This window comes from Pseudorasbora parva, chromosome 9 (assembly GCF_024679245.1).
Source record: "Pseudorasbora parva isolate DD20220531a chromosome 9, ASM2467924v1, whole genome shotgun sequence".
In the NCBI taxonomy this organism is placed as follows: domain Eukaryota; kingdom Metazoa; phylum Chordata; class Actinopteri; order Cypriniformes; family Gobionidae; genus Pseudorasbora; species Pseudorasbora parva.
In genome coordinates this window covers 11063777-11084651 of record NC_090180.1, presented here as the reverse complement: position 1 = coordinate 11084651, position 20875 = coordinate 11063777, and the positions used below count along the sequence as shown (strand labels likewise).

General features: G+C 37.7%; 2 protein-coding genes across 4 annotated transcripts; one reads left to right on the top strand and one right to left on the bottom strand.

Annotated features, from left to right (window-relative positions):
* Positions 1–16: 16 nt before the first annotated feature.
* On the top strand, positions 17–14117 carry znf644a (zinc finger protein 644a). 3 transcript variants are annotated; one of them, XM_067453881.1, is made up of 6 exons: positions 17–136; positions 4678–7315; positions 9371–9901; positions 12216–12341; positions 12875–12977; positions 13114–14117. In XM_067453881.1, exons 2-6 carry the CDS (start codon positions 4702–4704, stop codon positions 13304–13306), a joined length of 3567 nt encoding a protein of 1188 aa, XP_067309982.1. In that variant the 5' UTR covers positions 17–136; positions 4678–4701; the 3' UTR covers positions 13307–14117. The 3 variants fall into 3 exon arrangements, with proteins under 3 accessions (XP_067309982.1, XP_067309981.1, XP_067309983.1); XM_067453880.1 differs by having other exon boundaries at positions 9368–9901; XM_067453882.1 differs by lacking the exon at positions 12216–12341 and having other exon boundaries at positions 9368–9901.
* Positions 14118–15852: 1735 nt separating this feature from the next.
* Positions 15853–20667, bottom strand: lrrc8da (leucine rich repeat containing 8 VRAC subunit Da). The gene is made up of 3 exons (XM_067453878.1): positions 20595–20667; positions 20082–20479; positions 15853–18798 (listed from the first exon to the last, which is right to left on the bottom strand). Exon 3 carries the CDS (start codon positions 18794–18796, stop codon positions 16316–16318), a length of 2481 nt encoding a protein of 826 aa, XP_067309979.1. The 5' UTR covers positions 18797–18798; positions 20082–20479; positions 20595–20667; the 3' UTR covers positions 15853–16315.
* Positions 20668–20875: the final 208 nt, after the last annotated feature.

Here is a 20875-nt window from a genome sequence, read left to right as displayed (position 1 = left end):
CTCAACGAGGTGCAATGCCTTTGTCTGTGGACCATCAAGCAAATATGGCGGCTTCGCAATAGATGGAAAGCTTGAGCGAGCAAAAATGAAATGATTTCACTTCAGTTTTATTGTCCACAATCGCACCTGCAGAAAGGTAGGCTAAAATGCATCTGGCAACAACACTGAAAGGTGAAACCATCAAAGTGTCCCCAATATTCTGCTACGGGCAAGTGTTTTTAAGCTTGATGTTGAACATAATGGGCTTGATTGCTACCTTGCTAGCACACTCTCATAGCACACTCTCATGTAGTAACAGCAATGCCTAAACAGAAAAATGTCAGAAATATATTTCAAGTTATTAACGCACGTAATTCTTGATCGGCACTGCCAGTTTAAATGACTAAAATGACTGTTTGAGTAAATTGGTTGGAGGATTGAAGGATTTCATGTGTTGTGAACCACTAACGTTAATTATGCAATATAACGTACTGAACTTGATCCACAAAGATATAATGTGGTGTTTAAGTATTGCATCGTAACAATTATATATCATGACAACTCAACTGTTAATACTTTTAAGGTGTTATTTAAACTGTTCGTGTGTTTATACATTTAGGCATAGATGTTTTCCTAAAGATTATTTTCTTAGCATGTGATTTGCATACCATTGTCACATTAAGAGAAGCGACTGAAGAGATTTCCCCGGCTATCTGTTGGTGATTCTTTGTAGTAGTATTCAGTATTGTCAAGTGTTTTATTTTTATTTATACAGTGTTTCATAATGCACATAAGCAATTACAAGTATTCCTTTCTATATCTTGTATGCACAGTGTGCCTGTAAATGGTTTCTCTGTTCCTTCTCTGTATCACCCATGATGTATAATAATGCATACTCTAATGTATTTATTTTATTAATAAGCTAAAACTCTGCCTAGTTGTTTGTGGCATTTCCACCATCACTTCAAGCATACCAACCAGTTGGGGCGCCTACTGCCTACCAGCATTTTTTTTACAATAAGAATTGATTGGCTTACTAAATGTGTTGAAATTTGCTTTGAATTTTAATGACGTTGTTAACCAGCTGTCAAGAGAAGTATGCATTGATGTTGTTAAAGGGTTAGTTCACCAAAAATGAAAATTCTGTCATTAATTACTTGCCCTCATGTCGTTCCAAATCTTTGTTCATCTTTGGAAAACTAATAAAGATATTTTTGATGAAATCCGAGAGCTCTCTGATCCACCCATTCAACCTTAATGTTATTAGGTGAGGAGAATACTTTTTGTGCAAAAATAAACTTGACAAAAAAATAACAACTTTATTGAACAATCTCTTCTCTTTAAGATCATTCTACTATGCTATTCACACAGTAAAACCAGTACAGCACTTCCAGTTTCTATGTCAATGCCGGCTCCTGCGTCAGCATCACATGCTCAGTCAATGGTGAGTCTGTGTTCTGCAAGTGCTGTACTTTGTTTAATACATCAACAGCGTATGAGACTGACACAGAGGAGAAAACATTGTTGAATAGTCTTTTTTTTTTCTCACACAAAAAGTATTCTTGTCGCTTCGTAACATTAAAGGGTTAATTCAGCGATTAGCATATGGCTTTGTATATTAGCTGCAGGGATTCATGTAAACGGAGCAGCGGAGCAGAGTCTTTCAACTTCTCAAATAAATTTCTATTAAGCTTAAGTTAAGTAAAGTCCTAAGCTAAGCTTCCAAAGGCATGAACTGAAAATGCGGCAGACTGAACACGCGCTGTGAACGACTGCCACGGACGCGATAATTTCAGCTCTCATCATGAGAGCTCATTCAGCTCATTCATCACGATGAATGTAATCTGACTCCTGTTGCGTTTGTGCCGTGACACTTGCTCAGCGGCTAAATCACAATATATTGAACGGACACATTCAGTTGATGAAGTGAACTGAACTGATTTTATGAGAATGAACGTGGTGGGCAAATGATCCAGTGATCCAGTAGCGGTGGCTTTGGGAGTGGCCTCATAGGGCAGAGAGTTGGAGTTGTTGTCTTTCATCCTCATGAGACAAAAATATGTTTTCAGTTTTTTCTGTCTAGAAGGCACCAAATTCAAAAATAATTTCACATTTCTACTACATTATTGACCCAGTTTAAATACAGATTCATCTTCCCAGTGCTGAAGTCCCCTTTAAAGGTCCCATGGCATGAAATTTTAATTTTATGAGGTTTTTCAACATTATGAGTTCCTCTAGCCTGAATATTGTCCGCAAGTGGCTAGAACTTTTGATCAGTGTAAACTGAGTTCTAGGTGTCCTTCTCTGCCTTTGAGAAAATAACAGCCAAGATGAGCTGATCTTGAAACATGAAAGGTTTCCTACCCTTCCTCTGCTTTGCCTCGCCCAGAGAATTAGTACTGAATGGATTCAGTCGCGATGTCAGCACAGGCTTTAAAGGAACACTCCACTTTTTTTGAAAATAGGCTCATTTTCCAAGTCCCTTCGAGTTAAACAGTTAAGTCTTACAATTTTTGAATCCATTCAGTCGATCTCTTTATCTGGCGGTAGCACTTTTAGCTTAGCAATATAACATGAGTTCATGTTTTGCGTGTAAAAAACCACAGTATTTTTCACACAATTTACTTATCTGTACAGCGCTGTTTCCTCTGTCCTAAAAACGGCCTGATGATTTCCTTGTTCTATGAAGTCCCTCCTTCAGAAACACGTAACGAGTTCTGATTGTGCCAGCGGTTCCAGTGTTGTGATTCAACAGCAGCTTAGCGCACTTTGTCCGGAAAGGTCCCGCCTCTTACCATAACGGGGAGATGCAGGCGCTGAATGTGCGCTCTTCTCCATGTGGGAGAGCAACAAGACCACGCCCCCTTTTTGCGTGTTCTTGTGGGCGGAGGGTTAGTCAACAAACGGTTCTAGTGACGTCATTACATCCCTGCACTTCCTGCTCTAGTCCAAAACGGCCGTTCACTGTAGGCTTTGAAAGGGAACTTATGTTCAATAAAATATCTCGCATGGCATTGAACTTTGAGCTTTATAATTTTTCAGGTATTATTTATTCTCTAACAGCAGCATTAGCCTACACACTAACTAAAGTTTGAAAGATGGGATCGAGAAGAACAGGACCTTTTAAGTCTCTGTCACTGCCTCATTAAGCGTAGTAGTCCAGCGTGGCAGCTACACATTGTCATGTTGTATGAGACAACATTTGTATTAACCACAATTCTGTGAAGTGACATGAGTGTTTTGTTTGTGACACAAAAAAAAACTTTACATTAGGGCTGGGCAAAAAAATCGATTTTTCGATTAATCGGTTTTTAAAATCTGGTCGATTCAGAATCGATTCTCAAAGGCCACGAATCTTTTTTTTTCAATATTTATTTCCACTAACATTGAACATAAGATTAACGTAAGTCTAATTACTAGTCTTCTCCACTAGATGTCACCCATTTGCCTTGCGTTATCTTACAAAGGAGCAAGAGGCGCACATCATTTATCCATTCAATGTTTAAATGGCAGCTTCCGGTGCGTTGTCGTGCATTAGGATCAAACCTGAGCAGTCACTTAAGCATGTACGTTAGCCATTATAGACATATTCAAATTATAGTCCATATACAGCGCAGGATCAATAATTGAAACCCTAATAGCTTATATTATAAACAGATTTCCTCAAATAATAGTTAGTCCACAGTCAACTTAAGTCAGCACGTTAAGGTATTGTTGTCTGTTACCACGAGAACTACTCAACCATAGACTAAAAAAATAATGAACGTATTTCTCATGTATGAAAAGTAAATGCACACGAGCGGCAAAATCGCAAGAAAAGCTTGTCGTGTACTGAAAATTGCTATAAAAAAAATCATCCAATATCCTAGCTTATGTTTTAGAATAAATATATCAAAACATCCATAAAATACTTCTCAGATATTTTTTTTTTAAATAAAGTTGCATCAAAATTGTATTTAACAATTGTATGGATTTGAAATATAGAGATGCGTTCTGTTTTAATGTACTCAGGTGTACCAAAAATAAAAAGTTTAACATACATGATTGTGGCTCTTCATTTCTTTTTAATTACCCATTTATGTTCACTGTTCTTTTTTATAAATACCTGTAGTATTTGTATTAAATCTATATTCATTTGAGTTGAATCGAGAATCCAAAATCGAATCGAAATCGAATCAAGAATCAAAATCGAATCGATTTGAGGACTTGTGAATCGAAATCGAATTGAAATGGAACATCTGAATCGATACCTAGCCCTAGTTTACATCTTTATTTAGAAAATATTAATCTCTGACATGCGTTCAAGCAACAAGGTCTGCTCTCGCGTCAACACAACACGCATGAGTTTTGGTGCTCTTATGTACATGCATTGGAGATTGATATTTGTAAATAATGGGGTTAATTATGGTTTCTTGTGCAAACAAATCTCTCGTCGCTTCGTAAAATTGAGATTAAGCCCCTGGAGTCACTGAATTCTTTTATGATGTCTTTACTACCTTTCTGGAGCTTGGTAGTTGCATACCTGTCAATGGAGGGAAAGAAAGCTCTCAGATTTCGTTAAATAGATCTTCAGTTGTGCTTCTGGAGATGAAAGTCTTACGGGTTTGGAACAGCATGAGGGTTTATGTTTAATGTCACTAACTTAACATAAATTAAATTATTAATTAATTAATAATCTTTTCTTTTTTTTGTCCCCAGAAACGGTCCTTAGGACTCTTAGGAATGTCTGGTTTGAAGGAGAGTGCCAAAGTAGAGGAGAATGACACCTCAATGTCAAGAATCTCTCAGGACCTTTTGAACAGAGAGGCATTTTCTGCAGAGGGAGCTACACCAGGGCCATCAGTGCATTGTCCTCAAGATACCATGGCACTACTTGGTGACCAAGGAGACCTCCTGACCAGTGTCGGTTTTATGGACTCCATTTGCTCAGATGGACCAGCCAAGGCTGCTTACGTCAATGGATCCACCTCACCCCATATATCAGATGAAATCTTGCTGGATATTTCAAAAAATGTACCAGTATTCCTTCCCAAATCATTACAAGCTCAGAATTCTGTCACAACCAACGTTCACTTTGAAGGACCTGATACACTCAGAAAAGATGGGGAAATAACAATCAGGCAAACGTTGACTGCGGAGGATGTGGAGAATAGGGGCATATGGGGCTTTGATACAGAATCTCCAGAAAGTTCATTAGATAATTATGATGATGGAAATGACCTTAGCTGGAATCCCCAAAGGGAATTTATGAAGTTCCTGTGGGATGATGATAACGGTCTCGAAATGGAGGAAAAACTGTCCCCCGTTCCTTCACCCATCAACCATAAAAGGAGAGTTCCGTCACCGCTTGGCCATAAAAGAAGAAAACGTAAAGAAAAATTAGTGTTAAAAGTCGATCCTTCAGAGGACCTATACTCTGGTTTGAATTTTGATTCAAAAAAAGATCATCCAGGTGAAGGAAGCCGGACAGAGTGCAGCCCTGTTAAGAAGAAACGTTCCCCAAGAAAACAATCCAAATTAAAGTCACCCATTGTAAAACATACTAAGTATTTAAATGGAGCTGCTGAGGCAGTCAAACACATTTTTCCCAAACCAGCAAAAAAACCGAGTAGTAAGACTCAAAAGATGGGATTAATTAGAGAAACTTTGCCATCAGACTCATGTTCTAGGGAGGAACCTACTTTTTTTCAGCGTAACAGCAGTTTTAAAGAAAAATCGCAAGAAAACAGACAAATTACATGCAATAAAGATACAACTAGTTCAAAGCCATTCATATGTAAGGAATGTGGGCAGTGTTACCATGATCATAGTTCACTGTTAAATCACATAAGTGTTCACAGGGGTAAGCGACAGAAAATTATGGAAGAAATAAATGAGCATCAAATTAAAGATGAAGGTAAAGATGCAAAGTTGCAATGCCCCCAATGTAACTTTGGAACGAACTGTCCGAACACCTTTGTGCAACACGCTAAGACCCATGAGAAGGACAAGCGATACTATAGTTGTAACAAATGTGATTTTGTTGAAATGAATGAAGTTGAACTGAGACGCCATTTGCTTCATAAGCATGGCATCAGTGGTTCTGATCTGACTGTTTGGAAATCAGATGGATTTCAGGAGCGCAAAGTCAATAAATCAACGTGTCCAATTTCCTACTCCTGTTCTGTTGAAAGAAAATCTAAAAACATAATTGGAAATCATGTTAAGGCTTCATGTCAACAGCAGTTTAATGAAGAACAGGAATCCTCACATTCCCTTGAAAGCAGTGATGAAGAGCCATCGCTAACTAAACAGCCGACCTCTGTTTGCAAGGCTCTTACTTCATGTGCAAAACCAACAGCAAAGTCACCAAAATTGTCTGTAAAGCTCCGGGCACCTGACAAAAATGAGAGTTTGTCATCTGATCAGAAGTGCGGTCTATTACGAAAGAAAAAGGTGTGGACACACAAAAGTGTCCAAAGCCAATCAAGACTTGACAAATCAATTCACACACTTTTATCCAGAAAGAAAACTAGTGATCAGACTGCCTCAGAATGCAACACTCATCAAGAGCCTGATGGAAGTAGTACGAAAGAGTTTCTTGACGATTCCCTCAATTACGAGACCACATTATCTGGAACAGGAACTAGTTTGTCTCCTTCAAAGTGTCTGAAAAGATCAGCTCATTCTAAAGAAGGGAACACTAAAAGAACTTTTAAGTCTGATGGAAATATAATTTCTTCAGAAGATGTTGGAAACCCCAACAATACACATTTAAGTTTGGAAAAGCAAACAATGAAGAAGTCCCCTTCCAAAAGGAAAATGTCAACTCCATTCCACAATATGCAGGGCCAAGATATTCTTTTAGATTTCCCAAAATGTCGACAAACTTTCAAGAAACCCGAAACATTCAAAAGGAGTAAAGAATTGATCAGCAACGGTGACTTAATGTGTGATTCCAATGATGATCTTAGACCTGAAGAATGTGAAATCAATAAGAATGCTAATGCACGTTTTGTAAGAAAACAGACTTCACCTGCAAAGGCAAGTCACTTTGAGAGAAATCACGCTTCCCAGAGGATGTTTTCTGTCAAAGATGAATACAAGGAAGAAGAGATCTCCGAGTCAAACGACACTGTAAAGCATGAACCGAGCTCAGATGTTGAGACAGATCTGAAGGCTTGTCCATACTGTCCTGCTGTATTTGAGTCAGGAATTAGCCTTTCTAATCATATAAGAGGACATTTGCACAGAGTGGGTTTGAAGGCACGCCTGAAGGCTGTATCTGCAGCTAAGTTGACTTCTCCTGAGAAAGTACCTCCAATTCGACGAAGAACATTGCCACAAATCAAAACAGGTGATGCTTCTCTTGTATTTAAAGGTGGCATGAATTGGCTTTTTAATTTTTTTTATACTGTTGTCTGAAGTCAACTAATGACGTTAGTGTGGTTTTTACATTCAAAAAAATCATAAAGAATAAGTAATTTTCTACACTGGTTTTGAGGCTCTCTCCTGAACGCTTTGTTTTTATGGGTGTGCCGCACTGTAGACTCGGAAGTAAACGCCTATGGCTAAGATTGGATAATTGCATATTTAATGAGGTTCTGCTCCCCTGTCAGTTCACATTAGGGAGGGATTGTTTTAAAAACTGCAACTGGAATGATTCTCACGGCTCGCAAAACGTCTTTATCAAACAAACAAAATGATTTATCTCTCGTCCACCCGAGATTGATTGGAGTATTATTTTTTTATGACTTGGCCCGCTCGATCAGTGGATATAAGCACGAACTGCACGCACACACACACAAATATCAAGGCAAGAGAGTGAACAACATGGATCAAGAAAGGAATATTATTTCACTATTTAACATTCACCTGCCTGCCGACAGGCTTACGTTTTGGTAGCCCGTCTAGAAAACACATAGCCCCAAAGTTGGGCTTTGCGAGCCCTGGCCCATTACGTTACATGTCCGAGTCTGATCCCAAATCGCAATAAACCAACAAATAAAGGATTCTCCAGCCTGTGAAAGCGTGATACGGTATGTTCTGTTAGACCCTTACACATAACCAAAATTATCTGGAACAATGCAATACTATTACATATAAAAAAATGTTTTACTCAAATCCAGTCTCAAACGGTTTTATTTACAAATGATTCCACGGTGAAATGAAGTAAACAAACGTCCACTCATTCCTAATTTTAGAATACAAAGAAATCTTGTGCAGGGACTGTTCTTCTGCAACCAGGCACAGCTTAATATCTTGCTATCTTTGGCATGTTTATTGCTTGGTAGCGTGATCAGTTTAGCTCTGAGTCAGTGGGCGGGGTTACGGAAGCAGGCATACATATTTACCTGTTAAGGCGGCATTTCCCCATTCTGTTACGTCATTGATCATTATATATTTGAAATATACTAGTGTCAATAAAAGCTTTTCTTTGACTAACAATGAAGTTTTAAGCTCCGAAACTTGCAAGATATTCTTATATCACTATGAACTTTTAGATATCAAAGGCTCTACGGAAAGTTGATTTCTCAATTCATCACCCCTTAAATAGACTTAGAGTTTTCCTGTTCCCTATGTTAATAAAATCAATTAAGGTAGTAGTTATACAGCAAAAGTACCTTTTTTTCTTATTTAGGAATTTAAAAAAAAAAGGTAGGTAAAAGACAAAGAAAATTGATTGAATGCTAGAAATTTTATTTAGCAGCTGGTTTTACCAGTTAGTGACAATAATACACTATGAAAATAATAATTAGCCAGAATATTAGTGACAATAATGTTACGAAAATAATAATCAGCTGGGACGTCACTAGGATTGGAAGATAGGAGGCCTTAGCCCCAGGGTATTTGTAACATGTTTGCTAAATCTTGTTTTTTTGTGTGTGAAAATGTCATATAGCAGGTACAACCCTATGCATTTTTCAGGTGTGGTCCAAATTTACTGATTGACCTCTATTTTTTCCAAAATTAACAAAACTTGGTGTAGATATTAGAACAGTGACAATGTGTGCCAATTTTCTTAAAGGACTAGCATCATGATATTTTATATTTAAGCTGTAAAATGGAAAGATTGGAGATTCACTGAGAATGGAAATGTAGAAGAGTTGGTAAATAAATATTTTCTTTGAGGTGTTCCTGTGATAGCACCTTTTATTGTGTGGTTGCTGATGTTTCTCAGTGCCCTCATGCTGGCCACATGTACTTGATTAGTTTATTTGTCAGGAAAGGTTGTGTTTTAAACTTCCCACACAACCACTGTGGTGCAAGTTAGCTGACGTGCAGGCTGGTTTGTGTAGATGTTTTTCTGTTTTAGTTTGGACAAATTTAATTGGCTTTAAGTAATAAATATTTGTTGTAAATTAGACTGATTACATGTGGTTTCCATTTTTCCATTTTCTGATCCCAGCAGAGGAGGACCCATCCCAGGCTAATCATTCTGCAGATCTGCCAAGCGACTGCCAACAAACAGAGCTCATCTGTCCTCTCTGTAGGGAGTGGTTTGACAACAGGACTGGGCTGTCCAATCATGTACGAGGCCACCTGAAGCGACTGGGCAAACCTACTTCCACCTTGTCCAAATCTCCAGTCATAATATTGAAAGAATTAATGCGTGACAAGAAACAGTTTCAGACGAAGCTACAGATTCTTGAGAAGAAGTGCCGCACCACCAAGTCTTTCCATCCTATTAGGTTGAATAACGGACTAACCTTCGCATCTACTGTCAAACGGCATAAAGATAAGGAGGAAAAGAAAAGAATAGAGATTAATAAAAGCTCCCCACCAAGTGATCTGATTGGCATTTTGAAGAAAAGAAGAGCCCACGAAGAGACCAAAGCAAAGCACTCATCCCACACGGCAAGAAAAGCTCTCCTTATATCTTCAGGCAAAGACTGTGGCCTTGAGATACAACCTTTCAAAGCAGTGCCAAATTCACTAGCAGGTAACGTTTAATTTGTTCCACTGATCAACTGTGATAAATCAGGACCATTCCTGGAAAGGAACAGTTCTTGCAACAACAAAAAAAGAAACAAGGAAATTCTGTGTCTGTGACTGTTTGCTCAGTCTTATGTTTGACCAAACCCATATGTGAAATGCAGAAAAAGAACAAGCATACTGGTTTGAAACAACATGAGGGTGAATAATGTCAAAATGTACTCTTGAACTCTCTCTTTAAACAACATGAAATGATTAATATACTCTAATATTTAGTAAATGAATGTTTCAAATGTAACTATTTCAAATGTAAATATAGCTGCAAACAGCAATTATTGGGGCCAAGCACAAAGAACACAGCAAGTCATGCCAGCATGGCTGGGCGCATCAGACCAACTGCAACAATAATGATGATTTTAGGCAAAACTTTTTCGTCTTTTGACAAAATCCATAGCTTTTTGCTGGCATGGTATGAAGACGATACAATTAAATTTTGGTGTAAATCGGACCAACGGTCTAGATGATGTTCGAAAAAGTAGGTTTTTAAAGAAAATCAAAATGGCGGACAGGAAGTTCGGGCAGCTATGGCAAAATTGTTAACTATGTTCTCAGCATCAAGGACTCTATCAAGTTTAATCACAATAGGCTAATTTAAACAGAAATTATTTGCATTTTTGGAAATTTTGTTTTAACTTTTGACAGCGAAGTGGTGCTGCCATGAAACTTTTAAGAATACCATCAGTACGGTGGCCCAGTAGTGCAGCCGTACTAAATTAAACCACAACACAATGAAATCGCCACAACACAACGGAAATGCTCCCGGCCACAAGGGGGCTCTTGGAGTGCGGTAAAGTTAGTTTTTTCCTTGCCATTGTTCTATAGATTGGTCAGTCTTACACAGATATAAACACTACGATCAGTTTTAAGTGTGTAACCATTGTATATCGACATGAAATATCAATTCCAAATCACCCACATGCATTATAGCTGCATATTTATACTCATGAACACTTACTCGCCATCACGGTGCTTGATGCCCAAGGGAACCTCTGCCAATTGCACCAGGCAGTTGAAACATAATTTGTATGAATTATAATTACTTTTAACATTTAAAAACAGACATGTTAAAATTCTACATCTTGGTTGTATTGTAAAAAAAAAACTGACTTAATAATGCACAACATTGGAATTTGAACATTTAAACAAAACAAAAAAAGTCATTTTAATTCATAAAATTATACATTTCAACCACTTGGTGGAATTGGCAGATGTTCCCTTGGGCATCAAGCACCGTGATGGCAAGGAAAAGCGTTTTCGAGTATAAATATGCAGCTATAATGCGTGTAGGTGATTTTGAATTAATATTTCATGTCGATATACACTTAAAACTGATCGTAGTGTTTATATCTTTGTAAGACTGGCAAATCTACATAACAATGGCAAGGAAAAAAAACTTTATTTCATTTGCTTTATTTCGTTTGCTTATTCGCGATTTCCTTGTGTTGTGGTTTAATTTAGTACGGCTGCACTACTGGGCCACCGTACATCAGGACATTTTGCCGAAGACACATACAGAGTTTTGTAATGTTACGGCAATGCATTTGTAAAAATATACTATTTTACAACAAAATTCAAAATGGGTGGTATGGGAAAATGTGGTATTGTTCCAATTTTATTTGTTCATCTCCTGACCACTAGGTGGTGAAACTGTGCAGGTAGCCTCACTTATGCCTGTCACAACACACCAAGTTTAGTCAGAATATGCTAAAGCATTGCAGAGATATTGAGTTAATCTAATTCGTTTGCGTGGTATTCAAGAACGGTTTGACGAATCGACTTGAATTCTGTAACTTTTTGTCTGCAAGGTCTGAAGAAAATCTGGTTAAATTTTCGTGAAAATTGACGGATTTAGTTAGAGACTAAATTTCCTACAGTGACAGTTCAGACTGTCCTCCATCTGTGCCAAATTTCACAACTTTCCTGCAATCGGTTCTATGGGCTGCCATAGAATAAGACGCAGAACGCCGATTACCTTCGGTGCTTGGCCCCTAAATATCTAACTTTTATTTTCGTTTTAGCCGTACAAGTCAGTCTGCTTACTGATTATAAAATATACTTATTATACTTGTGTATTATTTTATAAATTACAAATGTTGGGCTTCTTCAAATATAGACTGATCGCTACTGCTAAATGATCCTTTGATCATTGAGGCCTGAATTTGAGTAAATTGAACATAAAGAGTTGAGTGTAATTGATATGTATTACAGTATCTGTAATAACTATACGTGTTTCATTTTTATGTGTTGTGTTTCTGTTACAGAGAAAAGTGAACTCAATAGAAAAGTTTGCGTGCACTGTAATGCCACCTTCCACAGTGGTGTTAGTCTCTCCAATCATTTGAGGGCATATGCACATAGAAAGAAAAAAGCTCTTCTGGATGGAACTAGTATGCACCTTTCTTTCCTCCTATGTAAATGCACCTGTGTACTTGCATTTGGCTTCTTGTTCTAATTTCATTGGGCTTTGCTCTTGCAGAATGCATGTCATATGCTCACTCCCTTTACTAAACTTTGCTTTGACTCTTCCGATTTCTCATAAAAAAACACAACCCGTATAATGTGAAGGATAATTCAGGTACTTTTTGGTAGCATATCATTATACTGACCCCTGATGGTTTATCAGATTGTAGTTGTTGCACGATGCAATTGTATAAGCATTGTTATTATTTGATTTGATTTATTTACAAATGCCCAATAATAAAGGGTTACTGAGATAAAGTGAGTGGCATTCGGCTGGTCATGCGAGCCACCACAAGGGTAAGACTTTATTTGTGATGTATGGAATAGTGCTTTAACATATTTGGCTAAACATTAAAAACATGGGGGAAAAAACCTTCAATGTTGTTATAGGTTGAAAACATATGATGTGTTTTTTAAATGTTTATGTAGTTTCTAATAAATGCATTAATTATTATTGCAGCTTATGACTGTAAACAGAGAAAGCAAAGATCAAGGTCTGGGTCAAAGAAGAAAACGTATCCGCTGCTGCACACTCCAGAGGAAATCTATAGACTTACTTGCAGGTAACCTCAGTTATAAATATATAAATGTAAATACATGTTGTATATTATACAATTATTTTTGTGTCTTGTTTTTCCATTCTATTCACATTTGTCAATGCATCATTGTAAACTAATGTGTAATTGTTGCCACATGCAGGTTTTGTGACCTAGTCTTCCAGGGCCCTTTGTCAGTGCAGGAGGACTGGATAAAGCATCTACAGAGGCACATTATGAATACCGCTGTACCGCACACAGGGGCAGGGATGGTGGAAGTCACCTCCTTCCCCAAGGACTCTTGCTCCAACACCGTACCACAGGCACAAACTTCTGTGATGCAAACATCCTCATGAGCCCAGGAACACACAAATTGTCCTTGGAATATAACTTGTGTATAAATTCAGTTGTTTGGTTATTAATTTTATATTGCCATCAGTAAGGACTTCTGTTTTTAATATTAATAATGATCCATTCTTATCACTGACCGCTTTCTAGATATTGTTACATTGTGCTGGTGTTGTACATGGTCAAAGAACCTACGAATGGTGGGTGAATATGTTGAGTTTTCAGTGGAACCCACCACCAAAAGACAACCTTTACCTCAGATACTTCTCACGTTGAGTTTAATCTGTCATCGCAGATTTATGCTCTACAAAAACTGAAATGATTATGTATGTGGATTTTATAACAAGCCATTTTAATTTGAGAACCAACACAGTTTTGTCTTTGTTGTCCCATCCATTGGCCTTGGAAGGTGCACATATGATGCATATGTGTAAAAATGTATGTCTATATATTTACTTGATTCAGAAGTTTTACTAATGCCAACACACCTGTCATTGTGTGAGACATCCTGTTCTATTGATATTTAGCGGTTCAGACAGTATGCATGTCATAACTCCCTGTTTACACCGTTTCCGCTCCAGTAACATTTTGGTTTTCACTTATTACCCTGTTTTGATTTTATCTTAAATCTGTAAGTTTGCCACGTGTGCAAAAAACAAAACAAAAAAAAAACATTATCTGTTACTTGTGTAGGCCATTTTTTTTTTTTTTTTTTACAGTTCAGATATTTTTGTGTATACACCTTTTTAGGTAATTTATGTGAAAAATGTAAATCAATATAAACATTTTTGCTGTTCAGAATAAAATGTTTTTGTCGTCTTCTGCTTGTTGGTATGTTAAGCTGTGAATGTAACTCAATTTGTGATTGTGTTGATATTAACAGTTTTGTACCACATAATCTGCATATTGCAGACCATGCTATCAGATTTATTCTAGACTTGAATTAGCCTAGGTAATCCTCACAGACAACTTTAGATAAAGATAAATTACTAGTGATTATGGAAAGCATGCAGAAAGCACAATCATTCTCTATTGAGGCAGACCTACAGTCATGTGAATGAAACTGGTGGTTTTAACAGCACATCCTGAGAAGTATTATGGGTATTTCAATTCTTAGCCCCCCTCCCCCCTAATGATACATGAACAAAAGGGTCCTAATTATCACTGTCAGACACACCCTTTGCTGAAAGGTAAAAATGTAAGAAGAACCATGCAGCCTCCATTCACACAGAGGAAGATTGTATTGAACTAAAGGACTCAGTGTCTTGCAAATGTTTAGCCAGCTGTAACTACAAACACGGTTATCAAGGAGTAGAAATGTTTCGGGGCAACAACAGCAAAACTAGAAGGGGGTGGGCAAATGCTCTATAAACCAACATGTCTGAAATAAGGCAGCAGACAAGCTGAAACATGTATGTAGGCAAAAGTGTTGTATTTAAATCCCTGAATTTATGCAAATAGGGTGTGCATTTTTGACTACAGAGTACAAAAAACAAGTCAATCTCAAATCAAATTAATTTAATGTGTGATATTTCCAGGTATTGTTCTTTGTAAATACCAGTTTTTAGTGCACAAACTACAGGTTGAAACCTTTGTACCATTGTACTTTTAAAACACTGTAACGGACAGTAGCACTTTATCTTACAGTCCTGTTCTGCATGTACTTATAGCAATTACAATAATTGGGTTATAACTAGGTACTAACACTGATCCTAGCCCTAAACCAAACCTTAACCCATGTAGTTACCATATATTACCAGTACTTTCTTGTACACTGAAAGTAAACATACTGTAAAGTAAAGTGTAACCACTGTAACATGTATCCAAACTTAGTTTATACACAAAATTGAATAAAAATCAGAAAACAGAAGAAAAAAATAAGACATTAATAATTACATTGCAGAAAATATTAAGGGCAGTATTACCAGATGTTCTTTGCCAACCAAGCATGTGGCATATTCTATGATACAATCATTATGACAACATATAAGTAAACCTCAAGCAGCTTTACAAGGTCACTGTGGTTCTAATCTTGAGGTGCAGCATGTCCATTTACCCCATCTGGCAGTTCTTAGTGCTTGATATGCCTCTTATCAACACAATACAGCAAAAACACTTATAAGTTTCACTGTTAACAAAGGAAATAGACAAAAACATTCTCGGATTCAAAAGCATGTTGCAATATTGCTGTTATTGCTAAAGAGAAAACGTGAACTTTCATCACATCTTTGGTCATGTCAGATCATGTATTTTAGATTGTATAAATTGATGATAAGCGCTGCTCCTAAACTCACAGGAAAAATCATAAGAAATACATGTTACAAACATTTATTGAAAAATTAAGTTAAGTTTGTTTCCATAATTAAAGACCTTGCTGAAAACAGGTGCTGATAGACCACTTTGAATATGTAGGACACTTTTTAGGATTTAGGATAAGGATTTCAGTGTTTTTAGTCCACACATTGAAAGTCTGTGGGGTCGGCCCCAATGATGACTAAATTCTTTAAAATATCATATTTTGTGATCCACATTAGTAAGAAAATCATACCGTTTTGGAACGCAATGAGGGTGACTAAATGATGACAGATTTTGTTTTATTTTTGTGTCTACTGACACATCAGTCTGTATATTAAAATATAGTAACGTAAATGTATATAAATAACAAAATATACACAAGTAGATGTGTAACAGAACATAATTTAAACTAAACATGCCTTCTAATAGGCAAACAGAAGCAAAGTTGTTTGCAACGTTTCTGTTATATTTTGCAACAAGCGTTTTTACTTCCTGTCTTTGAGGCCCATATATAGACCATAATATGTTGATGACATATTAGCAAGTCTGTAGAAATGTCTGCAGATTTCCAAAGAATTGAAATGTCCATCATTCATAAAAGTGTGCAAATATAGCCTTGCATGTTCATTTATTGAATATTTTGGCTAGTTAGATTATATTTTCACCTACCAATAAGAGTGAAGTACTCTTTATAATGCTTAAATCCATTCTGAAGAGTTCCATTAGTCACTACTAATACTTTCCTTGACCTCAAGAGGAAGTGTGTCAAAAAGATGATCCTCCACGACGAGGAGGTTTTTCCGAAGAAGGCGACACTGGCCAAGCTGGAATGGAAGGCAATCTAAGCAGTTCCCTTTGAGCTCAAGTTGGGACAGCTGAACTAACTGCCCAATGGACTCTGGGATGGAGGTGATGCTGTTATGACCCACTAATAAAACCTTTAGTTTGGAACATTTAAACAGTTGATTAGGCAGAACTTCTACCTTGTTACCCGTGATAGCAAAATGTTGAAGGTTGTGAAGGTGTCCAACCTCAACAGGTATACTTGTGATGGAGTTTTGGCTGAGGTCAATGTGCCTCAGTTTGGGCAGATGAAACAAAGCTGGAGGAAGGCTCTCCAGTTTATTGTAACAGATAATGAGGGACTCCAGACTCTTCACTAGACCTATCGAAGGTGGAATGGCAGTGATCTTGTTGTACCACAGCTTGAGGCACACCAATCTTCTCAGGTGCTGAAAACTGATGATTTCCTCAATGGTCCGGATATTGTTATTCTTCAAATCCAGTTCTTGCAAGTTAGCCAAGCTAAAGATGGCATGAGGGATCCTCTCCAAATCACAGTTCTGGAGCTCTAAATCAGCCAGTGTGGTCATCTTCTTCAGACTGTTCAGTACCAGCAATTTAGTCCCATCATTGTGTATCACCAGTTTGACAAGATGTGGCGACAGTTCTGTAAGATTTGTGGGTATTTTGTTGAGATTGCTTTTGAGATACAACGTCCTCAAGTGTCTCAGATCTCTCAGTGACTCCAGACCAATCATCTTGTTGTGTTCAGAGTTCAAGTTCCCAATCAGGTTCAGATCTTTGAGACTCCTCAAAAGATAAATCCATGTTGGGATTTCTGCAACATCAGAAAACTTAATGTGAAGGCATTTCAGATGGTCGCGGAGAAAAGTGAAAGCGGTTTGTTCGACTTTAGCAGGGCAGTTATATAGATGTAGCTCCCGTAGGTTGGTCATCTGAGAAACTTTGGCTGAAATCCTGACCTCAGGAATAAGCTCTAACTTGAGGATTTCCAGATCGGTGAGGTCGAATACCGCATTAGGGAGACCTGACAGCATAAAGAGGTGAAGTTCTTGTTCATCTTGAGCATTGGATGTCACATGCTGACGTAGTTTTTCAAACGTCCACTCGTGGTTGAGGCTAATTTCTCGTAGTTTGTTCTCACTAACTTCGGAGAGAAATACACCAAATCTTTTGGAGTACAGCTGATCGTATTGGTCGACCATGTGTAGGAGAAAAGCAAAGTCATTCTTGACATCAGGAATATCACTAAAGCTACTTTCCTCTCTGACTTTTTCAAAAGAGTACTCCTTAAGAGGTCTCCTGAAGAGCCAGTAGAGTGTGTACAAACACACCAGTCCATAAAGACATATCAGAGCCATAAAGGTGAAGAGAAGTTTCCTTAACATGAATGCCATGTTGTGCGTGCAAATGAATTGATCATACCCGGTCAAACTTTCGATTTTAGGTTGGCATATATGGCAGAAACTGATATTTGCGGCAAATGTTGATGTGTAGCTCAAAATCAAAATGATCTTCAATGCTTTTATTGCTGTCTGAGCAACATAGAGTTTGTAGATGAAGTCACTGTCTTCGATGTGAGCTCGAAATTTCCGCACTTTCTCAAAAAGAGCCTTGGCTTGTTCTCCATCTTTTTTGTCCAAGGTGGTGAGGCTGGGAGCTTCTGAAATAAGCTTTTCGGTAGGAAACTGAACCGTTGGACTTTCCATCAAAGGAGTAGACTGACTGCTGTCCTCCGAAGATACATGTTTTTTGTAAACTGCACCGCTTGTGAACCTTTGCTTGGTTTCCTCAGAATCTTCACAAGCTGTTTCGGACAAAGCTTTTGTTGTCCATGGCGATTCAAAGCACCGCCCCAAAATGGACACAAAGTGTTCAATCTTTGAGCTGGTCTTTGGGTACTTGAACCAGAAATTACTGCTTACCATCAGCATTATGGTGTGTATGAGGGCAAGGTAAGGAAAGTACTTGTTATACCATGGTAGGGCCTCGTGGTAGCACATTTGGTTGACAAAAATATACTGCTGATAGTCCAGGTTTGTTTTACGTCCTCTGGGTTCAGGATGAGACTTCATACCTTCTACTTTTAAGGGGGTAGGTTGAGTGTTAAGAAGTTCATGTGCAATGCTGTCAGGAAGGTCTTTGGTTGTTGTGGGTGCAATCCCCAAGCCTGATTCGAAACATGCTGGTCCATTTTGAGCTGCTTCAGGGTTTGTGTTTTCTTCAAGAATGGGAAGACATGCCACTTGGTCTTTGGATAACTGCATAGTCCCAGAAAAGATGGCTAACATCAACATTATTACCCCAATATAATCCATGAACACATCCCACCATGGTTTCAGAATACGGTAGGTTGGCTGGATGTCATTAAGGGAGGCAACTTCAGTGAGACTAAACATCCCTGTAATAAAGAGGAGTGCAGTCAGTGCATGTTTAAACAAAACTAATTTGATTCTTTTTCTTCATGTCTTAAATGTTAATGAAATACACATTTGAAAGTCTTAAGTGTTTACACATTAACCACATTTTAAAGAGTAGATTTACATTTAATAATTTAGATTTTTTCACTGAAAGCGACTTGTGTACAAATATGTATATAAATGAGTGAGTTAAACCACACAGAGTGCATGTACTGACTGCGCAATGTGCACTATTCATCAAATACCTGCTAGCCACATGTGGCTTCAAGTAACAACATGAAAGGTCCGATCCATCTCAGGAGTGTGTTATGTTTGAAATGGCACTTAACTGCTACGTCTTACATGTCCGTGTGGCATGGGAAACACGTGTAGCCTACATTAACTTTGGATATGTTTCCTGATTCCAGGTTAAAACATTTTTAGCAGCCAATGTGGTATTAATATCCCAATTCTGTTTTAAACATACTCCCAGTGGCATGCACACAATTTGAGTGCAGCTTTATTTGATGCAAGCTATTTTCTCAGTGCTGCGTGAGAAATAGAGTCTGGAACCACATGGCAGCTGTTAATCATTAGAATTCTCTGTGTTAACCATTTATGGATGTTAAGAAATATATAAGCTAAGAAGATCATAATTTTGACGTACATAGCTGATCATTCCATAAAATGATTGCCTTAAGTGCCTTTATTTTGAAGGCATAGTGAACTTTTCAGGAACAATTTTAAGCTTATTCCATCACTTCAATTCATATTTGTTACATCTGTCAGTAGGGGGCGATCTTTAAAAAAATACAGAAAACTGTTTTAATTTAAAGTCAGTGTTTTAAATATCTGTCTAACACCTTCTTGTGTCATGACAACAAGGACAAAATGGCTATTTTAATTAATTAACTATATAACACTGACAATATCTGTTTTTAAGTGATTTTATTCAAATATTAATATTATTATTAATAAACCTTTTATATTACCTTTTCATAATGGAAATGTACCAATTTAATCGATGACCCAGTAAATGATAAACGTTTCCAGGTTGTTCTAAAAATAGTTATTATTAGGCGAATGAAACGTCTTAAAATAGAAATGTTCATATTCGTAGGCTAATGCAGTAATATGATGTCGGGTAGGCTATACATATCAGGTAGACAAGAGTCTAAAACGCGAAACTGAACTAACATAACCTGCAGCCCCTGGGAATAATATAGGAAGTAGGAAGAAATAAGCCTCAAAGACCCAGATAAAAACATTAGAACGGTCTACTTACTGTCTCTGCCGGCGGTTTTCACTGGGATAGAAGAGTATGCGCTGTTATCTTGAATGTCATGTTGCTGTACACGCTAGATTTGACAAAAGTTATCGTTGAGCAGGAAACAGACTACAAAAGTCAAATACGCAATCGCCACCAAACAATCTTCTTTCAGCATAGTAATGAAATGTCCATGATGTACCCTCTGCCCATAGACGTCTGAACTCGGCGAGAGGTTTAAGATATGCGACGCGATTCTTTGTCCGACTTGCTCCGACTTGTAGTTCAGCAGTCAAAATGACGGAGTTGTTCCGCTCGTCAACTGCGTATTTCATTGGACGATGACAGAGCAGCGTTTATGGACCCACCGCCGGATAAAGGTGAATTATCATCAAAAAGTCCTATAGAGACGCGCCCTGTAAGAGCATTAGATTGGTGTTTTTCAATTATAGGTGGAGCCATGTGAAATATTACAATTATGACATCCATAACCATTAACCATTAACCATTACCATTAACATAAAGACTAACCCCGTGCGCTCTTTCTTCTTCTTTTATCTTCTTTTTCTTCTTCCTTTCTTTTATGAGGAAACTAGGACCCAGATGCAGCAGCATTGTTTGGCTGGCACAGGGTGCAGGAAATGTCTTGGTAACTAAACCAACCCACCCTAAATGTTTTTTTCCAAGTTTCAGCTAGTTTGTATGAGGAACATCCTTTTGTCTTGCTGAAATCATGAAACCGCTTATTTTTCTTCCTCTTCTGTCATTTTTGTATTCCAAACAGTGTTTTGGATGCTTTTAATAATTAATTT